This window comes from Catharus ustulatus, chromosome 4, assembly GCF_009819885.2.
Source record: "Catharus ustulatus isolate bCatUst1 chromosome 4, bCatUst1.pri.v2, whole genome shotgun sequence".
In the NCBI taxonomy this organism is placed as follows: domain Eukaryota; kingdom Metazoa; phylum Chordata; class Aves; order Passeriformes; family Turdidae; genus Catharus; species Catharus ustulatus.
In genome coordinates, this window is record NC_046224.1 from 663,142 (window position 1) to 683,448 (window position 20,307).

Below are 20,307 nucleotides of genomic sequence, written 5' to 3' on the forward strand. Positions count from 1 at the left end.
CTGTGCTGAGCCCCCTCCCCACTGCGGGGCTGGCAGGGTCCCCAGGGAGTGGGACAAGGTCCCTAAAGTGTCCCCAAGCAGTGGGACAGGGTCCCCAGGGGTCCCCAAGCAGTGGGACAGGGTCTCCAAAGGGTCCCCAAGCAGTGGGACAGGGTCCCTAAAGTGTCCCCAGGCAGTGGGACAGGGTCCCCAAAGGGTGGGGACACCTTGGGCACTGGGGAGGGGTCACTGGACCTTGGGGCCAGGTCCCCAAGGAGTTCCTGGGTAGTGGGACAAGGTCCCCAAAGTGTCCCCAAACACTGGGAAGGGGTCCCCAAACAACCCCTGAATACTGAGGAGGGGTCCCCAAACAACCCCCGAATACTGAGAAGGGCTCCCCAGGAGTCCCTGGCCACTAGGGCAGTGTCCCCAAGGTGTCCCCAGGCGGTGGGAGGTGTCCCCGAGGTGTCCCCACCCCTCATGGCCACCACGCTGAAGGCACTGGGGGCTCCCACCCGGGGACTCGCCCCCTCCCCCCGGATTTTGGGGGGGCTTGTGGGGGCTACTTCTTCCTCTTGCTGCCGTGCCGGCCCTCGGTGGCCCTTGTCCCCTCGGTTCCCCGTGTCCCCTCGCTGCCCCGTGTCCCCTCGCTGCCCCGTGTCCCCTCGGTGCCCCGTGTCCCCTCGGTGGCCCGCAGCCCGTTCCGCTCGCCCCGCTCCCGGGTCCCTTTGTGGCGAGCGGGCGGTGTCACCCCCCGCGCCCGCCGGGCCAGGGCTCGCAGCAGCCCCGCGGTGGCGGCCACCAGGTACAGGGACCAGAGCACGGTGGGGCCCGAGTAGGGCTGGCACAGGCGGCGCACGGAGCGCAGGAACCGCGGCAGCAACGAGTCAGCCCGGCGGCGAGGGGGGGGCTTGTCCTGGGGGAGGGAACGGGGTTGGAATGGGGGGTTTGGACTGGGGGAATTGGGGGGTTGGACTGGGGGGAATGGGATTGGGGGGTTGGACTGGGGAAGGATCAGGGGTTGGACTGGGGGAAATGGGGTTTGGACTGGGGAATGGGATTGGGGGGTTGGACTGGGGGATTTGCACTGGGGAATGGGATTGGGGGTGGGACTGAGGGGAACGGGATTGGGGGTTTATACTGGGAAAGGATCAGGGGTTGGACTGGGGGAAATGGAGTTTGGACTGGGAAATGGGATTGGGGGTTGGATTGGGGAATGGGATTGGAGGGGTTGGGTTTGGACTGGGGGAAATGGGGTTGGGGGGTTGGACTGGGGGGAATGGGATTGGAGGGTTTGGACTGGGGAAGGATTGGGGGTTGTACTGGGGGGAATGGACTGGGGGTTTGTACTGGGGAAAGGATCAGGGGTTGGACTGGGAGAAATGGGATTGGGGGTTTGTACTGGGAAAGAATTGGGGGTTGGACTGGGGGGAAATGGGATTGGGGGGTTTGTACTGGGGGAAATGGGATTGGGAGCTTGTCCTGGGGAAGGAGCAGGGGTTGGACTGGGGGAATTGGGGAGTTGGACTGGGGAAGGATTGGGGGTTGGACTGGGGGAAATGGGATTGGGGAGTGGGACTGGGAGAGGATGGGGGGTTGGACTGGGGGAAATGGGATTGGAGGGGTTTGTACTGGGGGAATGGGACTGGGGGGATGGGACTGGGGGAATGGGATTGGGGGGTTGGGTTTGGACTGGGGGAATGGGACTGGGGGGATGGGACTGGGTGGATTTGTACTGGGAAAAGAGCGGGGGTTGGACTGGGGGAATGGGATTGGGGGATTGGGTTTGTACTGGGGGGAATGGGATTGGGGGGAATGGGATTGGGGGGTTTGTACTGGGAAAGGATTGGGAGGTTGGACTGGGAGAAATGGGATTGGAGGGGTTCGGGTTTGTACTGGGGGGAAATGGGATTGGGGGTTTATGCTGGCGGGAAATGGGATTGGGGGGGAATTTGTTCTGGGGGGAAAATGGGGTTGGGGAGGGGGACAGGATTGGGGGTGAGCAAAAAGGATCAGGGTGTGGGAATGGGATCAGGGGACAGGGAGAGGAAGGGAAGAGGGTCAGGGGTAAGGGAAGGGGGGATCAGGGGGGATCAAGGGTCAGGATCAGGGCAGGGGTTTGGGGATGGGGCTCAGGATCAGGGCAGGGGTTTGGGGATGGGGCTCAGGATCAGGGAGGGGCTCGGGGATGGGGCTCAGGGATGGGGCTCAGGATCAGGACAGGAGTTTGGGGATGGGGCTCAGGATCAGGGAGGGCAGGGGGCTCCCCCATTCCCACCTTGAGGCCGTGCTGGCTGAGCAGGGACTCCAGCCTGGGGTCTCCCAGGGACACGGCCGGGAAGAATTCCTGCACGTGCTGCCGCCGCCACCACGGGGCCGGGCCTGGGCTGGGGGCACAGGGGGCTCAGCTGACCCCAGCACCTCCCCCCGAGGCGGGGCTGGGGGCTCAGGGACCCCTCCCCACTGACCTGGCCTCGCTGGAGGAGGTGAACCAGTACTTGTAGAGCTGGGCCCGCACGAAGGTGGGAGGGCGGCCCCGGAACGGGTACCGGGACTCGTCCGTCTGCACCAGGCGGATCACTGCGGGGACAGGGACAGGGACAGGGATCAGGGACAGGGATCAGATCACTGCGGGGACAGGGACAGGGACAGGGATCAGATCACTGCGGGGACAGGGATCAGATCATTGGGGACAGGGCTCAGATCACTGTGGGGACAGGGACAGGGATCAGGGCTGGGGACAGGGCTCAGGGGCTGGGGACAGTCCAAACGTACCCCAAAGAGAGCGGGGACACCCCAAATGTACCCCAAACACACCAGGGACATCCCCAGGGTTGCAGGAACACCTTAAACCCAACCAGGGACACCACAAACCCAAACCCAGACACCCTCAGGGCTGTAGAAACACCCTGAACCCAAAGAGGGACACCCCAAATAAACCCCAAACACAGACAGGGACACCCCAAACCCAAACACAGACACCCCACAACACTGTGGGGACACCCCAAATACACCTCAAACACAGACAGGGACACCCCCAGGGTTGCAGGAACACCCCAAACCCATCTAGGGACACCTCACACCCAAACACAGACACTCCAGAATGCTGTGGGGGGACATCCCAAACCCAACCAGGGACACCCCAAACACACCAGGGACACCCCCAGGGTTGTAGGAACATCTAAACCCAAACAGGAACACTCCAAACCCAAACAGGGACACCCCAACTACACCCCAAACACAGACAGGGACAGCCCAAATCCAACCTGAACCCAAACAGGGACACCCCAAATAAACCCCAAACCCACCCAGGGACACCTCAAACCCACCCAGGGACACCCCAGACCCAACCAGGGACACCCCAGACCCAAATAAGGACACCCCAAACCCAACCAGGGACACCCCAGACCCACGGTGGCAGCGATGCTGGGGAGACCCCCGCTGCCCTGTGCCCTCCTGCCCTGTGCCCCCCAGCCCCCCCTGTCCCCTGCTGACCATCGGGCTGTCCCTGTCCCTGTCCCCTGCTGACCATCGGGCTGTCCCTGCCCGTGCCCCCCAGCCCCCCTGTCCCTGCTGACCGTCGGGCTGTCCCTGCAGCAGCCGCAGCACCAGGGCACTGAACCAGGGGCTGCTCTGGTGGGGCCCGAGGGCAGCGAACCAGAGCTGCCAGTCCAGGCGGGGCTGGTGCGGGGCCACCACGGCCGGGGCGGCGCTCACGTTCCCGGGCTTGTACATGAACTCGATCTCCTGTGGGGTGAGAATAGCTGGGAATGGGGACACTGAGAGAGCCCAGGGCTGTCCCTGGAGCTGTGCTCACGTTCCCGGGCTTGTACATGAACTCGATCTCCTGTGGGGTTGGGAAAGGGGACACTGAGAGAGCCCATGGGGTTTGTACATGAACTCGATCTCCTGTGGGGTGGGAAAGGGGACACTGAGAGAGCCCAGGGCTGTCCCTGGAGCTGTGCTCACGTTCCCGGGATTGTACATGAACTCCATCTCCTGTGGGATTGGGAATGGCTGGGAATGGAAAAGGGGACACTGACACAGCCCAGGGCTGTCCCTGGGGCTGGGCTCACGTTCCCGGGTTTGTACATGAACTCGATCTCCTGTGGGGGGGAATGGCTGGGGATGGAAAAGGGGACACTGACAGAGCCCATGGAGTTTGTAAAGGAACTTCTGTAGGATTGGGAACAGCTGGGGTGGGAATGGGGACACTGAGAGAGCCCAGGGCTGTCCCTGGAGCTGTGCTCACGTTCCCGGGCTTGTACATGAACTCGATCTCCTGTGGGGCTAGGAATGGCTGGGATGGGAATGGGGACACTGACACAGCCCATGGGGTTTGTACATGAACTCCTGTGGGACTGGGAATGGCTGGGGTGGGAATGGAGACCCTGACAGAACACATGCCCGGGTTTGTACATGAATTCCATCTCCTGTGGGATTGGGAATGGCTGGGATGGGAATGAGGACCCTGTCACAGCTCAGGGTTGTCCATAGGAGTGCAAGGGGGACATGAACCTGGGAAACTCTGTGTGTGACATGGTAGGGGTGAGAAGTGCCCTCCCAGCCAAAATTCTGAGATGCTGGGGCAGGGACACCTCCAGAACCTGACCCAACCAAAGGCACAGAGTCACCTCAGCTCCAGGGAAAGGACAGTCCCAGCCAAAACCCCAGGATTTTGGGGCAGGGACACCTCCAGAACCTGACCCAGCCAAGTGCCTGGTCCTGCCCAGGGTGACCCCAGCCTCAGGAAAAGGACACTGCCACCCAAAATCCTGGGGTGGGACACCTCCAGATTCCTGTGCCCAGCTGTGCCCATTCCACACTCACCATCCAGCTGTGCCCATCCCAGCTGTGCCCAGCTGTGCCCACCCCCACTCCCCATCCAGCTGTGCCCAGCTGTGCCCATCTCACACTCACCATCCAGCTGTGCCCACCCCCCCCCACTCACCATCCAGCTGTGCTCATCCCAGCTGTGCCCACCCCTGCCCACCCCCACTCACCGTCCAGCTGTGCCCATCCCTGCCCACCCCCCACTCACTGTCCAGCTGTGCCCATCCCTGCCCACCCCCCACTCACCGTCCAGCTGTGCCCATCCCTGCCCACCCCCCACTCACCGTCCAGCTGTGCCCATCCCAGCTGTGCCCACCCCCACTCACCGTCCAGCTGTGCCCATCCCTGCCCACCCCTGCCCACCCCCACTCACCGTCCAGCCGTGCCCATCCCAGCTGCCCTCCAGGATGACCTCTGGCCGGCCGCCCACGCCGGTCATCCTGCGGAAGAGCCCGTAGGAATTGACCACCTGGAAGGGCTGCACGGCCCCGAAGGCGCGGTGGATGCCGGGCCACAGCTGCGCGTTGGATTGGTGTTCCATGTAGGTGAAGGGCACCTGGGGGGGCACGGGGGCTCTGTCACGGCCTGGGGGGCTCTGGGGGTGCCCAGGACCCCCCCCGTGGTGCCCAGGCCTCACCAGGCTGACGGCGAACAGCCCCACGGTGGCCGTGGCCATCGCTGCCCACTGCAGGGTGGCCCAGAGCTTCCAGAAACATCCCCGGACGCAGGCGCAGCTGGGGGGGCACATGGGGGGGGTTCAGGGGGTAAAAGGGGCTCAGCCCCCCCAGTTTGGGGGGGTCCAGCAGTGGGTGAGGGGTTAAAATCCCCCCTAGGATGTGTCTGAGACTGCTGGAATCCCACAGCAGGGTCAGCCCTTCCCAGCTCCCACCCCTAAACCCCTTGGGGACATCCCCAGTGTCCCCCACACCCTTGGGGGCTCCCCAGTGCCCCCCCAAACCCCAGTGTGACATCCCCAGTGTCCCCCCAAAGCCCTGGGGGCAACCCAGTGTCCCCCACACCTCTAGGGGTGCCCCAGTGTCCCCCACATCCCTGGGGGCTCCTCAGTGTCCCCTAAACCCTTTGGGGACATTCCCAGTGCTGTCCACATGTCTGGGGGCGCCCCAGTGTCCCCCCAAACCCCAGTGTGACATCCCCAGTGTCCCACAAACCCCTGAGGACTCCCCAGTGTCCACAAAACCCCTGGGGGCTCCCCAGTATCCCCCAAACTCCTTGGGGACACCCCAGTGCCCCTCACATCCCAGTGTGTCGTCCCCAGTGCCTCCAAATCCCCTGAGGACACCCCAGCACCCCCCACAGCCCTTGGGGACACCCCAGTGCCCCTCACATCCCAGTGTGTCATCCCCAGTGCCCCCAAACCCCCTGAGGACACCCCAGCCTCCCCCAAATCCCTTTGGGGACACCCCAGTGCCCCTCAAACCCCTGATGACATCCCCAGTGTCTCCCAAACCTGTGGGGGGCTCCCCAATGTCCCCCACACCCCTGGTGGCTGACCAGTGTCCCCTCAAACCCCAGTGTGACATCCCCAGTGCCCCCCACACCCTTGGGGACACCCCAGTGCCCTCCAAACCTCTGGGGGCTCCCCAGTGCCCTCCACACCCCTTGGGGACATCCCAGTGCCCTCCAAACCTCTGGGGGCTCCCCAGTGCCCTCCACACCCCTTGGGGACATCCCCAGCACCCCCCAAATCCCTTAGGGACACCCCAGTGCCCCCCACACCCCAGTGTGCCATCCCCAGAGTCCCCCAAACCCCTGAAGACTCCCCAATGTCCCCCACACCCCTGGTGGCTGACCAGTGTCCCCTAAACCCCTTAGGGACACCCCAGCACCCCCCACACCCCTGGGGACAACCCAGTGCCCCCCCCCACACCCCTGGGGACACCCCAGCACCCCCCACACCCCTGGGGACACCCCAGCACCCCCCACACCCCTGGGGACATCCCAGTGTTCCCCCAAACCCCTGGGGCCACCCCCAGTACCCTCCACACCTCTTGAGGACACCCCACCCCCCCACACCCCAGTGTGCCATCCCCAGTGCCCCCCAAACTCCAGTGTGACATCTCCAGCACCCCCTAAACCCCCTGGGGACATCCCCATCCCCCCAGACCCACCGGTACAGGGCCACCAGGATCTCCCAGGACAGGGACAGGAACGCCACCCCCACCAGCGGCAGCGTCACCGCGCGCAGCCACGTGCTGAACTCGTGGTAGGTGAAAGCTGCAGGAGGGGACAGCCCAGGGGTCAGGCAGAGCCCCCCAGCCCCTGAGGGAGGAGGGGGCACAGGGCAGTGTCCCCTGCACGTACCCACTTTGGTCTCCAGCCGTTTGGTGTCCCAGTGCAGCTCCAGGCCGAAGCAGCGCACGGTCCCCAGCAGCAGCGTTCCGTAGGTGCCGAGCTCCAGCAGCACGGCCAGCGCTGAGCCCAGGCTGGGGGGCCACCCTGCGGTGGGGAGGGGGCTCAGGGCCGGCCTGGGACCCCCCCTCACAGCCCTGGGGTCAGCCTGGAAAGGATTCACCCCAAAAAACCACAGGGATATGGGGGGGTGCTGCTGTCGGTGATGTGGGGAGAGGGAACGGGGAGGGAAAGGGACGGGAGAGCTGGGAGGGGGAATTGCACTGGGAATTAAACAGGGAATTCTGCAGGGAATTCAACAGGGATGTTCCACAGGGAATTCAACAGGGATGGGAATTCCACAGGGATATTCCACAGGGAATTCCATAGGGATACTCCACAGAGATGGGAATTCCACAGGGAATTTAACAGGGATATTCCACAGGGAATTGCACAGAGAATTGCACAGAGAATTTAACAGGGATGTTCCACAGGGAATTCCACTGGGAATTGCACAGGGACACTCCACAGGGAATTGCACAGGGATATACATTCCACAGGGAATTTAACAGGGAATTCCACAGGGATGTTCCACAGGGACACTGCACAGGGAATTCCACTGGGAATTCAACAGGGACACTCCACAGGGAATTCCACAGGGAATTTAACAGGGAATTCCACAGGGATATTCCACAGAGAATTCCACAGGGAATTCAACAGGGAATTCAACAGGGACACTCCACAGGGAATTCCACAGGGAATTCCACTGAGAATTCAACAGGGATGTTCCACAGGGAATTCCACTGGGAATTCCACAGGGAATTCCACAGGGACACTGTACAGGGAATTCCACAGGGATGGGAATTCCACAGGGAATTCCACAGGGATATTCCACAGGGATGTTCCACAGGGACGGGAATTCCACAGAGAATTCCGGAGGGACACTCCACAGGGATGGGAATTCCACAGGGGTGGGAATTCCACAGGGAATTCAACAGGGAATTGCACAGGGATGGGAATTCCACAGGGATATTCCACAGGGAATTCCACAGGGATGGGAATTCCACAGGGAATTTAACAGGGAATTCCACAGGGACACTCCACAGGGACACTCCACAGGGTGGGAGCCCCTTGCAGGCTGACAGCCCCCCTGTGAGGGATGGTCTCACACAGGTATTTCCTGAATTCTCCAATTTCAAAGGGAAAGGAAATCTCCTTTTCTTCCCTTCACACCCTGACTCGTTGGAGCTCCAGCCCCAACACCAGGGAGGATTCAGGGAATCCTGGAATGCTTCGGCTGGGAAAGGACCTTAAACATCACCCAGTGCCCCCCTGGCATGGCAGGGACCCCTCCCAGTGGCCCAGCTGCTCCCAGCCCCAGTGCCCAGCCTGGCCTTGGCCACTGCCAGGGATCCAGGGGCAGCCACAGCTGCTCTGGCAATTGCAGCCCAGGCAGGAATTGCTGCCCAGGATCCCAGCCAGCCCTGCCCTGTGGCACTGGGAGCCATTCCCTGTGTGCTGTCCCTCCAGCCTTGTCCCCAGCCCCTCTCAGCTCTCCTGGGACAGCAGGAGGTGTCCCTGCCATGGGGGCTGCAATGGGACAGGGCTTAAGGCTGGATTGGGATGGGGTTTAAGGTTGGAATGAGGTTTAAGGCTGGAATGGGGTTTAAGGCTGGACTGGGATTTTAGGCTGGAATGGGGTTTAAGGCTGCAGTGGGATGGGGTTTAAGGCTGCAATGGGATTCAAGACTGGGATTGGGTTTAAGGCTGGAATGGGATTTAAGTCTGGACTGTGATGGGGTTTAAGGCTGAAATGGGGTTTAAGGCTGGAATTGGATTTAAGGCTGGACTGTGATGTGGTTTAAGGCTGCAATGTGATTTATGGCCCCATCCCACCCCAACCATTCCCTGATTTCACCACTGAGCCCCACCTCACTCCTGGGGTCCCCCTGGGGCACAGCCCCTGCCCCATTCCCAGCCTGTCCCCTGTCCCCAGGGGTCTCACCAGGGTCCTGCCCCATTCCCAGCCTGTCCCCTGTCCCCTGTCCCCAGGGGTCTCACCAGGGCCCTGTCCCCTGTCCCCAGGGGTCTCACCAGGGCCCTGTCCCCTGTCCCCAGGGGTCTCACCAGAGCCCTGTCCCCTGTCCCCAGGGGTCTCACCAGAGCCCTGTCCCCTGTCCCCTGTCCCCAGGGGTCTCCCCAGGGCCCTGTCCCCTGTCCCCTGTCCCCAGGGGTCTCCCCAGGGCCCTGTCCCCTGTCCCCAGGGGTCTCACCAGGGCCCTGTCCCCTGTCCCCCAGCCCCAGGGGTCTCCCCAGGGCCCTGTCCCCTGTCCCCTGTCCCCAGGGGTCTCACCAGAGCCCTGTCCCCTGTCCCCTGTCCCCAGGGGTCTCCCCAGGGCCCTGTCCCCTGTCCCCAGGGGTCTCACCAGGGCCCTGTCCCCTGTCCCCTGTCCCCAGGGGTCTCACCAGGGCCCTGCCCCCTGTTCCCTGTCCCCAGGGGTCTCACCAGGGCCCTGTCCCCTGTCCCCTGTCCCCAGGGGTCTCACCAGGGCCCTGCCTCCTGCGGGGCCGGCCCAGCCAGTGCCCCACGTGCTCCTCGTCCAGCAGGGACAGGGCCAGCACGATGGTCAGCACGTTGAAGAAGTTGTAGTTCCCTGTGAGGATGATCAGGACCTGCAGCAGCACCTGGGGGGGGGGACAGGGAGGGGTTTGGGGGGGACAGGGGACACTGGGGCACACCCCAAACCAGTACCAGCACTGTGGGCACCTCATGTCCCAGTGCCTGCGGGGAGGAGCCAAGGCCAGCTCTGGAGAGACCTGGGGGACATTCCACGGGCACAGAGGGGGTGACAGGGCTGGGGGGAGGTGACACAGGACATGGGACACCCCACCAGATGTCCCACAGAGAGAGGAGCCAAACCCAGACCCCCACAGGAACCCCCATGGCACAAAGGGGGGCGCAGAGGGGGTGACAATGCTGGGGGGACTCCCACCAGGTGTCCCAGTGCCACAGAGCCAGGAGCCAACCCCAGACCCCCATGGGGACATCCCCCAGGCACAAAGGGGGACACAGAGGGGGTGACAGGGCTGGGGGAGCCCCACCAGGTATCCCAGTGCCACAGAGAGAGGAGCCAGCCCCAGACCCCCATGGGGACACTCCTGGCACAAAGGGAGGCACAGAGGGGGTCACAGGGCTGGGAGCAGGTGACACAGATGGGACACCCCACCAGATGTCCTACAGAGTGAGGAGCCAAACCCAGACCCCCATGGGGACACTCCCCAGGCACAAAGGGGGGCACAGAGGGGGTGACAGGGCTGGGGGAGCCCCACCAGGTGTCCCAGTGGCACAGAGAGAAGAGCCAGCCCCAGACCCCCACAGAAACCCCCCTGGCACAAAGCGGGGCCCAGAAGGGGTCAGGGGGCAGGTGACACAGATGGGACACCCCACCAGATGTCCCACAGAGAGAGGAGCCAGCCCCAGACCCCCATGGAAACACCCCCGTGGCATAAAGGGGGGCACAGAGAGACCCATGGGGTCACAGGGCTGGGAGCAGGTGACACAGATGGGACACCACACCAGATGTCCCACAGAGAGAAGAGCCAGCCCCAGACCCCCACAGAACCCCCCTGGCACAAAGGGGGGCACAGAGGGGTCCCAGGGCTGGTCCTATGGGACACCCCCCACCTCCACCACCCCCAGAGCCAGGAGCCCACCCCCATCCCCTGAGAGGCTCCTTGGGGTCCCCCTGGCAGGATGGGGAGCCCAAAGTGGGGAGGTCACAGGACTGGGATGGCCACAGGACAAAACTGGGGAGGAACTGGGCACAGCCCACCCCAAGTACAGAGTGACCACCAGCACAGGATGATCCCCCAGCACCAGGAGCCCCCCAACCCCAGGAGCCCCCCAGGGTGATCCCCCAGCCACAGGATCCTCCCAGGGTGATCCCCCAGCCCCAGGATCCCCTCAGGAGCCCCCCAGGAGCCCCCCCCCCAGCCCCAGGAGCCCCCAGGGTGATCCCCCAGGCCCAAGAACCCCCAGGGTGATCCCCTAGCCCCAGGGTGCCCCCCCCAGCCCCAGGATCCCCCCAGGACCCCCCCAGCCCTCCAGGGTGATCCCCCAGCCCCAGGAGCTCCCCCAGGACCCACCTCCAGCCCCTCAGGAGCACCCCAGGGTGATCCCCCCAGCCCCAGGAGCTCCCCCAGGACCCACCTCCAGCCCCAGGAACCCCCAGGGTGATCCCCAGTCCCAGGACCCCCCCAGCCCCAGGAGCCCCCCAGGGTGATCCCCCAGCCCCAGGGTGATCCCCCAGCCCCAGGAGCCCCCCAGGATGATCCCCCAGCCCCAGGGTGATCCTCCAGCCCCCGGGTGATCCCCCAGCCCCAGGAGCCCCCCAGGTTTCCCCCAGCCCCAGGAGCCCCCCCAGCCCCTCAGGAACACCCCAGGGTGATCCCTCAGCCCCCCCCAGGTGCCCCCCAGGACCCCCCCAGCCCCTCAGGAGCCCCCCAGGGTGATCCCCCAGCCCCCCAGAGTGATCCCCCAGCCCCCCCAGGAGCCCCCCAGCCCCCCCCAGCCCCTCCCCACCTGGCAGTAGAAGGAGAAGAGGCGCAGGCGGCGCAGGGGGGCGAAGAAGAGCAGGGGCAGGGCCACTTCAATGACGTAGGTGGCCACCACGCTGAGCTTGTGGAACCACACGGGCAGCTGGTGGGCAAACCAGGCTCCAGGGGTGGGGATGCACTGAGTCTCGTAGTGGTACGTCAGGGCTGGGGGACAGGGGGGTTTATATCATTTATTTCCCCAAAATTTATCCTTATTCTGGGTTAATGTTGATTTTCCCCACCCCAGAGTACAGACAGTGCCAAACAGGGAAATGTTTCCTGGTGCAAAAATGTTTCCAAATGAAGTGGTGCCTCAGGGCTGGGGGACACAGGAAGGGTTTTATACAATCTACTCCCCAAAATTTCACCCTAATTCTGGGTTACTGCTGATTTTCCCCACCCCAGAGTACAGCCAATGCCAAACAGGGAAATGTTTCCTGGTGCACAAATGGTACCTTGGGGCTGGGGGACACAGGAAGGGTTTCCTTAATCTGCTCCCCAAAATTCACCCTAATTGTGGGTTAATTCTGATGTTCCCCACCCCAGAGTACAGACAGTGCCAAACAGGGAAATGGTTCTTGGTGCAAAAATGTTTCCAAATGAAGTGGTGTCTCAGGGCTGGGGACACAGGAAAGGTTTTACATAATCTACTCCCCTAAATTTATCCTAATTCTGGGTTAATGCCGATTTTCCTCACCCCAGAGCACAGACAGTGCCAAACAGGGAAATGTTTCCTGGTGTAAAAATGTACCTTGGGGCTGGGGACACAGGAAGGGTTTTACATAATCTACTCTCCAAAATCTCACCCTAATTTTGGATTAATGTCAATTTTCCCTACCCCAGAGCACGGCCAATGCCAAACAGGGAAATGGTTCCTGGTGCAAAAGTGTTTCCAAATGAAATGTTTGGGGCTGGGGGACACAGGGGTTCAGAGGGGCTTTCCTTAACCTACTCCCCAAAATTCATCCTGATTCTGCATTAATGTTGATTTTCTCCACCCCAGAGCACAGACAGTGCCAAACAGAGAAATGTTTCCTGGTGCACAAATGGTACCTTGGGGCTGTGGACACAAGAAGGGTTTTTCTTAATCTACTCCCCAAAATTTATTCTAATTCTTCATTAATGCTGATGTTCCCCACCCCAGAGCACAGACAATGCCAAACAGGGAAATGGTTCCTGGTTCACAAATGTTTCCAAATGAAGTGGTGCCTCAGGGCTGGGGGACACAGGGAGTTTCAGGAGGATTTTCCACAAATTACTTCTCAAAAATTCCCTCACCCGTGAGCCCCCACCAGGTGGGGCAGCGGCTGCTGAGTTTCACCACGCCCGAGGCGAACATGAGGCGGAAGAGCAGCCAGCGCACGGCCCAGAAGGTGACGGAGTCGTGGGGTCTCCAGGCCTGGGAGCCCCCCCTGAACAGGCCCAGGGGGGCCACCAGCACGGCCAGGAAGCCGGCCTCCAGCAGCAGGCTGTCCCTGGGGACAGGGAGAGACCTCAGGGGACAGGGAGAGACCTCAGGGGACAGGGAGAGACCTCAGGGGACAGGGAGAGACCTCAGGGGGACAGGGAGAGACCTCAGGGGGACAGGGAGAGACCCCAGGGGACAGGGGGAGACCTCAGGGGACAGGGAGAGACCCCAGGGGACAGGGAGAGACCCCAGGGGACAGGGAGAGACCTCAGGGGACAGGGAGAGACCTCAGGGGACAGGGAGAGACCTCAGGGGGACAGGGAGAGACCTCAGGGGGACAGGGAGAGACCCCAGGGGACAGGGAGAGACCTCAGGGGACAGGGAGAGACCCCAGGGGGACAGGGAGAGACCCCAGGGGACAGGGTGAGACCTCAGGGGGACAGGGGTGAGACCCCAGGGGACAGGGAGAGACCCCAGGGGGACAGGGAGAGAAACCAGGGGACAGGGAGAGACCCCAGGGGGACAGAGAGAGACCTCAGGGGACAGGGAGAGACCCCAGAGGGACACAGGGACAGGGAGAGACCCCAGGGGGACAGGGAGAGAAACCAGGGGACAGGGAGAGACCCCAGGGGGACAGGGAGAGACCTCAGGGGGACAGGGAGAGACCTCAGGGGACAGGGAGAGACCCCAGAGGGACACAGGGACAGGGAGAGACCCCAGGGGACAGGGAGAGACCTCAGGGGGACAGGGAGAGACCTCAGGGGGACAGGGAGAGACCTCAGGGGGACAGGGAGAGACCTCAGGGGGACAGGGAGAGACCTCAGGGGACAGGGAGAGACCCCATGGGGACAGGGAGAGACCCCATGGGGACAGGGTGAGACCCCAGGGGGACACAGGGACAGGGAGAGACCCCAGGGGGACAGGGGAGAGACCCCACAGGGACAGGGGTGAGACCCCAGGGGGACAGGGTGAGATCCCAGGGGGACAGGGGTGAGACCCCCACAGGGACAGGGGTGGGACCCCATGGGGACAGGGGTGAGACCCCCACCCTGCACCCCCACAGGGACACGGTCACATCCTTCACATGGGGACAGGGACACTGCCACCCCTCACATGTGGGGCTGGGGACATGGCCACACCCCAAGGGGGGTTGGGGACTTAATCCTGCTGACCCCCACTGTTCTGACGTGCTCTGGTCCCCAGAGCCCCCATTCCAGTGTGCCCCAGTCCCCAGAGCCCCCCACACCCCATCCTTGTCCAGAGTCCCCCACAGCCCCTTGTCCTGGTTCCCAGTCCCCCCATGTCTCCTATCCCTGTCCCCAGAGCCCCCCATGTCCCCTATCCCTGTTCCCAGTCCCCCCATGTCTCCTATCCCTGTTCCCAGTCCCCCCATGTCCCCCATCCCTGTCCCCAGAGCCCCCCATGCCACTCCCCAGAACCCTCAGTGCCCCCCACCCCACTGAGCCCCCCCTGATCCCCCCCCCAGCCCTGAGCCCCCCAAAATCCCTGGTGAGGGGCTCAGACTCACCACTGGAAGTACAGGAACACCTGTCCCACCTGCAGAGAGGGAGTGGGGTGGGGGCTCAGCCGGGGGGGGTGACACCCCCAGACCCTTCCCCACGGGGACAGGGGAGGGCACAGAGCCCTGAAACCCCCTGGCACGGGGGTGGGGGGCAAAGACAAGGAGCAGGGGGAGGGGACAGCCACCCCGGGAGGGGACAGCCAGCCCTGGGAGGGGACAGCCAGCCCTTGGGAGGGGACAGCCAGCCTGGGAGGGGACAGCCAGCCCTGGGAGGGGACAGCCACCCCTGGGAGGGGACAGCCTCACACAGATCATTTAATTATTCCTGAATTCCCTGATTTCAGAGAGAAAAGAAACCTCCTCCTCCTCCCCACATACCCAGCTCTGACTCATTGGAGCTCCAGCCCCAACACCAGGGAGGATTCAGGGATGGTTTGGGTGGGAAGGGACCCCAAATCCCCCCCAGTGCCCCCTGGCATGGCAGGGACCCCTCCCAGTGGCCCAGCTGCTCCCAGCCCCAGTGCCCAGCCTGGCCTTGGCCACTGCCAGGGATCCAGGGGCAGCCACAGCTGCTCTGGCAATTGCAGCCCAGGCAGGAATTGCTGCCCAAATTCCCACCCCAAGCTCCCCTTTCCCAGGGAATTCCCTCCATTCCCAGCTCTCCCAGCCTGGCATTGGATCCATCCCCACCCCAACTCCTCTCTAGGAAGGAATTTTGGGATCCAGGGGCTTCACTGGGAATTTCAGGACTCCAGGAAGAGTCTCCCTTCCCTTTTCCATCCCTGAATTCCACAAAAATCCCTCAGGATGGATTCTGTGCATCCTCAATCTCAGAATTCCAGAATGGTTTGGGATGGGATCCATGCACCTTCAACCCCATCCCATTCCAACCCCACCATCCAAAGTTTCCTTGGGCATTCCAGGGATTCTCTCAATTGCAGCCCAGGCAGGAATTGCTGCCCAGGATCCCAGCCAGCCCTGCCCTGTGGCACTGGGAGCCATTCCCTGTGTGCTGTCCCTCCATCCTCATCCCCAGCCCCTCTGCAGCTCCAGGATGGGCTGGGATCCCCCTGGCACAGCAGGAACAAGCTGGGATTTGAGTCCCCACCCATTCCCACCCCAGCCCAGCCCAGATTGAGCCCGTACCTGGTACAGGGACAGGTAGAACATCCTGAGCAGGGCGAACACCAGGCAATCCCGCAGGGGCTCGCAGAGCAGCGCCCCGAGGGCGCCCAGCACGCCCAGCAGGCACAGCAGCTCCATGCCCTGCTCCGTGTCCAGCCCCAGGTGTGGCCCCAGCCACAGCAGCGTGGGGGAGTCCCGCAGCTGCTCCCAGAGCCCCTTCCCGCTGAGCCGCAGCACCCGGCGCGCCGGCAGGATCCCCTCGCGCCCGTACAGACCTGGGGAGAGGGAATGGAGGGGTGGGAATGACGGGAATTGCCGGGAAAGTACCTGGGAATGGTGGGGGTGCACGGGAAAATGACTGGGAATGGTGTATGTGCAAGGGAAAATAACTGGGAAGGGTGTGTGTGCTCAGGAAAATGACTGGGAGTGCTGTGTGTGCACGGGAAAATAACTGGGAATGGTGTGTGTGCACGGGAAAATAACTGGGAATGGTGTGTGTGCACGGGAAAATGACTGGGGATGGTGTGTGTGCACGGGAAAATAACTGGGAATGGTGGGTGTGCACGGGAAAATGACTGGGAATGGTGTGTGTGTTCCAGGGAAAATGCCTGGGAATGGTGTGTGTGCACGGGAAAATGACTGGGGATGGTGTGTGTGCACGGGAAAATGACTGGGAATGGTGTGTGTGCACGGGAAAATAACTGGGAATGGTGGGTGTGCATGGGAAAATAACTGGGAATGGTGTGTGTGCTCTGGAAAATGACTGGGAATGCTCTGTGTTCCTGGGAAAAACCCCTAGGAATGGTGTGTGTGCACGGGAAAATGACTGGGAATGGTGGGTGTGCTCGGGAAAATAACTGGGGATGATGTGTGTGCACGGGAAAATAACTGGGAGTGGTGGGTGTGCACGGGAAAATGACTGGGAATGGTGGGTGTGCTCGGGAAAATAACTGGGGATGATGTGTGTGCACGGGAAAATAACTGGGAGTGGTGGGTGTGCACGGGAAAATGACTGGGAATGGTGTGTGTGCCCAGAAAAATAACTGGGAATGGTGGGTGTGCACGGGAAAATAACTGGGAATGGTGGGTGTGCTCGGGAAAATAACTGGGGATGCTGTGTGTGCACGGGAAAATAACTGGGAATGGTGGGTGTGCCCAAGAAAATGACTGGGAATGGTGTGTGTGCACGGGAAAATGACTGGGAATGGTGTGTGTGCATGGGAAAATAACTGGGAACGGTGTGTGTGCCCAGGAAAATAACTGGGAATGGTGGGTGTGCACGGGAAAATAACTGGGAGTGCTGGGTGTGCACGGGAAAATGACTGGGAATGGTGTGTGTGCACGGGAAAATAACTGGGAATGGTGTGTGTGCACGGGAAAATAACTGGGAATGGTGTGTGTGCACGGGAAAATAACTGGGAATGGTGTGTGTGTGCATGGGAAAAACCCCTAGGAATGGTGTGTGTGCACGGGAAAATGACTGGGAATGTTATATATCCCCGGGAAAACAGCTGGGAATGGTGGGTGTGCACGGGAAAATAACTGGGAATGATGGGTGTGCTCAGGAAAATAACTGGGAATGGTGTGTGTGCACGGGAAAATAACTGGGAATGGTGTGTGTGCACGGGAAAATAACTGGGAGTGGTGTGTGTGCACGGGAAAATAATGGGAATGATGTGTGTGCACGGGAAAATAACTGGGGATGGTGTGTGTACACGGGAAAATAACTGGGAATGGTGTGTGTGCACGGGAAAATAACTGGGAATGGTGTGTGTGCATGGGAAAATGACTGGGAATGGTGTGTGTGCACGGGAAAATAACTGGGAATGGTGTGTGTGTGCCCAGGGAAAATAACTGGGAATGGTGGGTGTGCACGGGAAATGGCTGGGAATGCTGTGTACTCTCGAAAAAAAAAAAACCTGGGAATTCCATGTATTCCGGGGAAAAAAAAGTGGGAATTCTGTGTATTCCCGGGAACAAACCTTGGAATCCTGTGTATTCCAGGGAAAAACCTGGGAATTCCAGGTATTCCCATGAGAAAACACAGCAATTCCAGGTGTTCCCAGGAAAAAAACCTGGAAATTCTGTGTATTCCCAGGAAAAAACACAGCAATTCCAGGTATTCCCGGGAAAAGACCTGGGAATTCCAGATATTCCTGGGAAAAAAACCTGGAAATCCCGCGTATTCCCGGGAAAAAAAACCTGGAAATTCTGTGTATTCCCGGCAAAAAAACCTATCAATTCTGTGTATGCCCAGGAAAAAAACCACGGCAATTCTGTGTATTCCTGGGAAAAAAACCTGGAAATTGCGTGTATTCCTGGGAATAACATGGCAATTCTGGGTATTCCTAGGAAAACACCTGGGAATTCTGTGTACTCCTGGGAAAAAAAACACACGGCAATTCTGGGTATTCCCGGGAAAAAACCACAGCAATTCTATGTATTCCTGGGAAAAGACCTGAGAATTCCGGGTATTCCCGGGAAAACCTCGCCGTTCCCGGGTTAAACCTTGCATTCCCAGGAAAACACCAGTATTCACCAGAAAACCCCAGGCATTCCCAGAGGAAAAAAACCAAACAAACCGGTATTCCCGGAAAACCCCAGCATTTCCAGGATAAATGCGCTATTCCTGGATAAAAACCCGGCGTTCCCAGGGAAAAAAAACCCCAGGTATTCCCAGGAGAAACGCAGCATTCCCGGGAAAAAAAACCACCGGCATTCCCGGGATAAAACCACCGGTATTCCCGGGAAAAAAAACCACCGGTATTCCCGGGATAAAACCACCAGCATTCCCGGGATAAAACCACCGGCATTCCCGGGATAAAAACCACCGGCATTCCCGGGAAAAAAAACCACCGGTATTCCCGGGATAAAACCACCAGCATTCCCGGGATAAAACCACCGGCATTCCCGGGATAAGAAGCACCGGCATTCCCGCGAAAAAACCCCACCGGTATTCCCGGGAAAAACTCCGGCATTCCCGGGGGAGAAAACCACCCCCGAAGCACCGGGGCTCCCGGGAAGGGAGGAAATGATAACGGGGATACGGAGAGATGCTCGGCAGCGGGAGGGGCACGGCGACGGTGCCTGTGCCGGGTCTGTCCCGGTTCTGTCCCTGTCCCGGTTCATTCACACCCTCTCCTGGCTCTGCTCCGGTTCTATCCCTCTCCCGGATCTGTCCCGTTCCCCCTCCCCTCTCCCGGCTCTGTCCCGTTCCCCCTCCCCTCTCCCAGCCCTGTCCCGGTTCCCCTCTCCCGGCCCTGTCCCCTTCCCCTCTCCCAGCTCTGTCCCGGTTCCCCTGTCCCGTTCCCCCAGCCCCTCTCCCAGCCCTGTCCCGTTCCCCTCCCCTCTCCCGGCCCTGTCCCGGTTCCCCCGTCCCGTTCCCCTCTCCCCTCTCTGTCCCGGTTCCCCCGGCCCTGTCCCGTTCCCCTCCGCTCTCCCGGCTCTATCCCGGTTCCCCCGGCCCTGTCCCGGTTCCCCTCCCCTGTCCCGGTTCCCTTGTCCCGTTCCCCCTCCCCTGTCCCGGTTCCCCCGGCCCTGTCCCGTTCCCTGTCCCGGTTCCCCCTCCCCTGTCCCAGTTCCCCCGGCCCTGTCCCGTTCCCCCTCCCCTGTCCCGGTTCCCCCGGCCCTGTCCCGGTTCCCCTGTCCCGTTCCCCTCTCCCCTCCCCTGTCCCGTTCCCCTCTCCCCTCCCCTGTCCCGTTCCCCCGGCCCTGTCCCGTTCCCCTCCCCTCTCCCCTCCCCTGTCCCGGTTCCCCCATCCCCTGTCCCGGTTCCCCCGGCCCTGTCCCGTTCCCCTCCCCTCTCCCGGCCCTGTCCCGTTCCCCTCCCCTGTCCCGTTCCCCATCCCCTGTCCCGGTTCCCCCAGCCCTGTCCCGTTCCCCCCCGCTCTCCCGGCCCTGTCCCGGTTCCCCTCTCCCGTTACCCCTCCCCTGTCCCGGTTCCCCTGGCCCTGTCCCGTTCCCCTCCCCTCTCCCGGCCCTGTCCCGGTTCCCCTGTCCCGTTCCCCTCCCCTGTCCCGGTTCCCCCGGCCCTGTCCCGTCCCCCCCCGCTCTCCCGTTTCCCCCCCCGCGGTACCGGGGATCTGCACGTAGAGCGATCCGAAGGCGGCGATGTACACCGCGGCCAGCCCGGCCAGGAACAGCGCCCGCGGCCGCGCCGCCTCCCCCATGGCGACCATGGCGGCCCCGGCCCGGCGCGCGGCGCTGACGTCAGCGGCGCCGTGACGTCATCAGCGCGCGGGCGCGCGTCACGGAGCGCGGGAAAGAGGAAAATGGAAAATGGCGGCGGCGCTGCGGGGATGAGGAGGGGGCGGTGAGGGGCGGGGAGCGGGGCGGGAGGGGAGCGGGAACGAGGATTGGATGGGGATCGGGATCGGGATCGGGATCGGGACCGGGACTGAGGTTTGGTTCGGGATCGGGACCGGGACCGAGGTTTGGATGGGGAACGGGACCGGGATCGGGATCGGGATCGGGACCGAGGATTGGGTGGGGAACG

At 62.0% G+C, this 20,307-nt stretch overlaps 1 protein-coding gene across 2 annotated transcripts; it reads right to left on the reverse strand.

Annotated features, from left to right (window-relative positions):
• Positions 1-178: 178 nt before the first annotated feature.
• On the reverse strand, positions 179-20,001 carry LMF2 (lipase maturation factor 2). Of its 2 annotated transcripts, XM_033059008.2 has the most exons (14): positions 19,888-20,001; positions 15,834-16,087; positions 14,694-14,722; positions 13,036-13,232; positions 11,744-11,922; positions 9,708-9,846; positions 7,135-7,269; positions 6,942-7,047; positions 5,450-5,546; positions 5,186-5,368; positions 3,558-3,726; positions 2,448-2,559; positions 2,258-2,366; positions 179-895 (listed from the first exon to the last, which is right to left on the reverse strand). In XM_033059008.2, exons 1-14 carry the CDS (start codon positions 19,988-19,990, stop codon positions 542-544), a joined length of 2,166 nt encoding a protein of 721 aa, XP_032914899.1. In that variant the 5' UTR covers positions 19,991-20,001; the 3' UTR covers positions 179-541. The 2 variants fall into 2 exon arrangements, with proteins under 2 accessions (XP_032914899.1, XP_032914901.1); XM_033059010.1 differs by lacking the exons at positions 179-895; positions 2,258-2,366; positions 2,448-2,559; positions 3,558-3,726 and adding exons at positions 3,733-3,926; positions 4,063-4,261.
• Between the last annotated feature and the right edge of the window lie 306 nt (positions 20,002-20,307).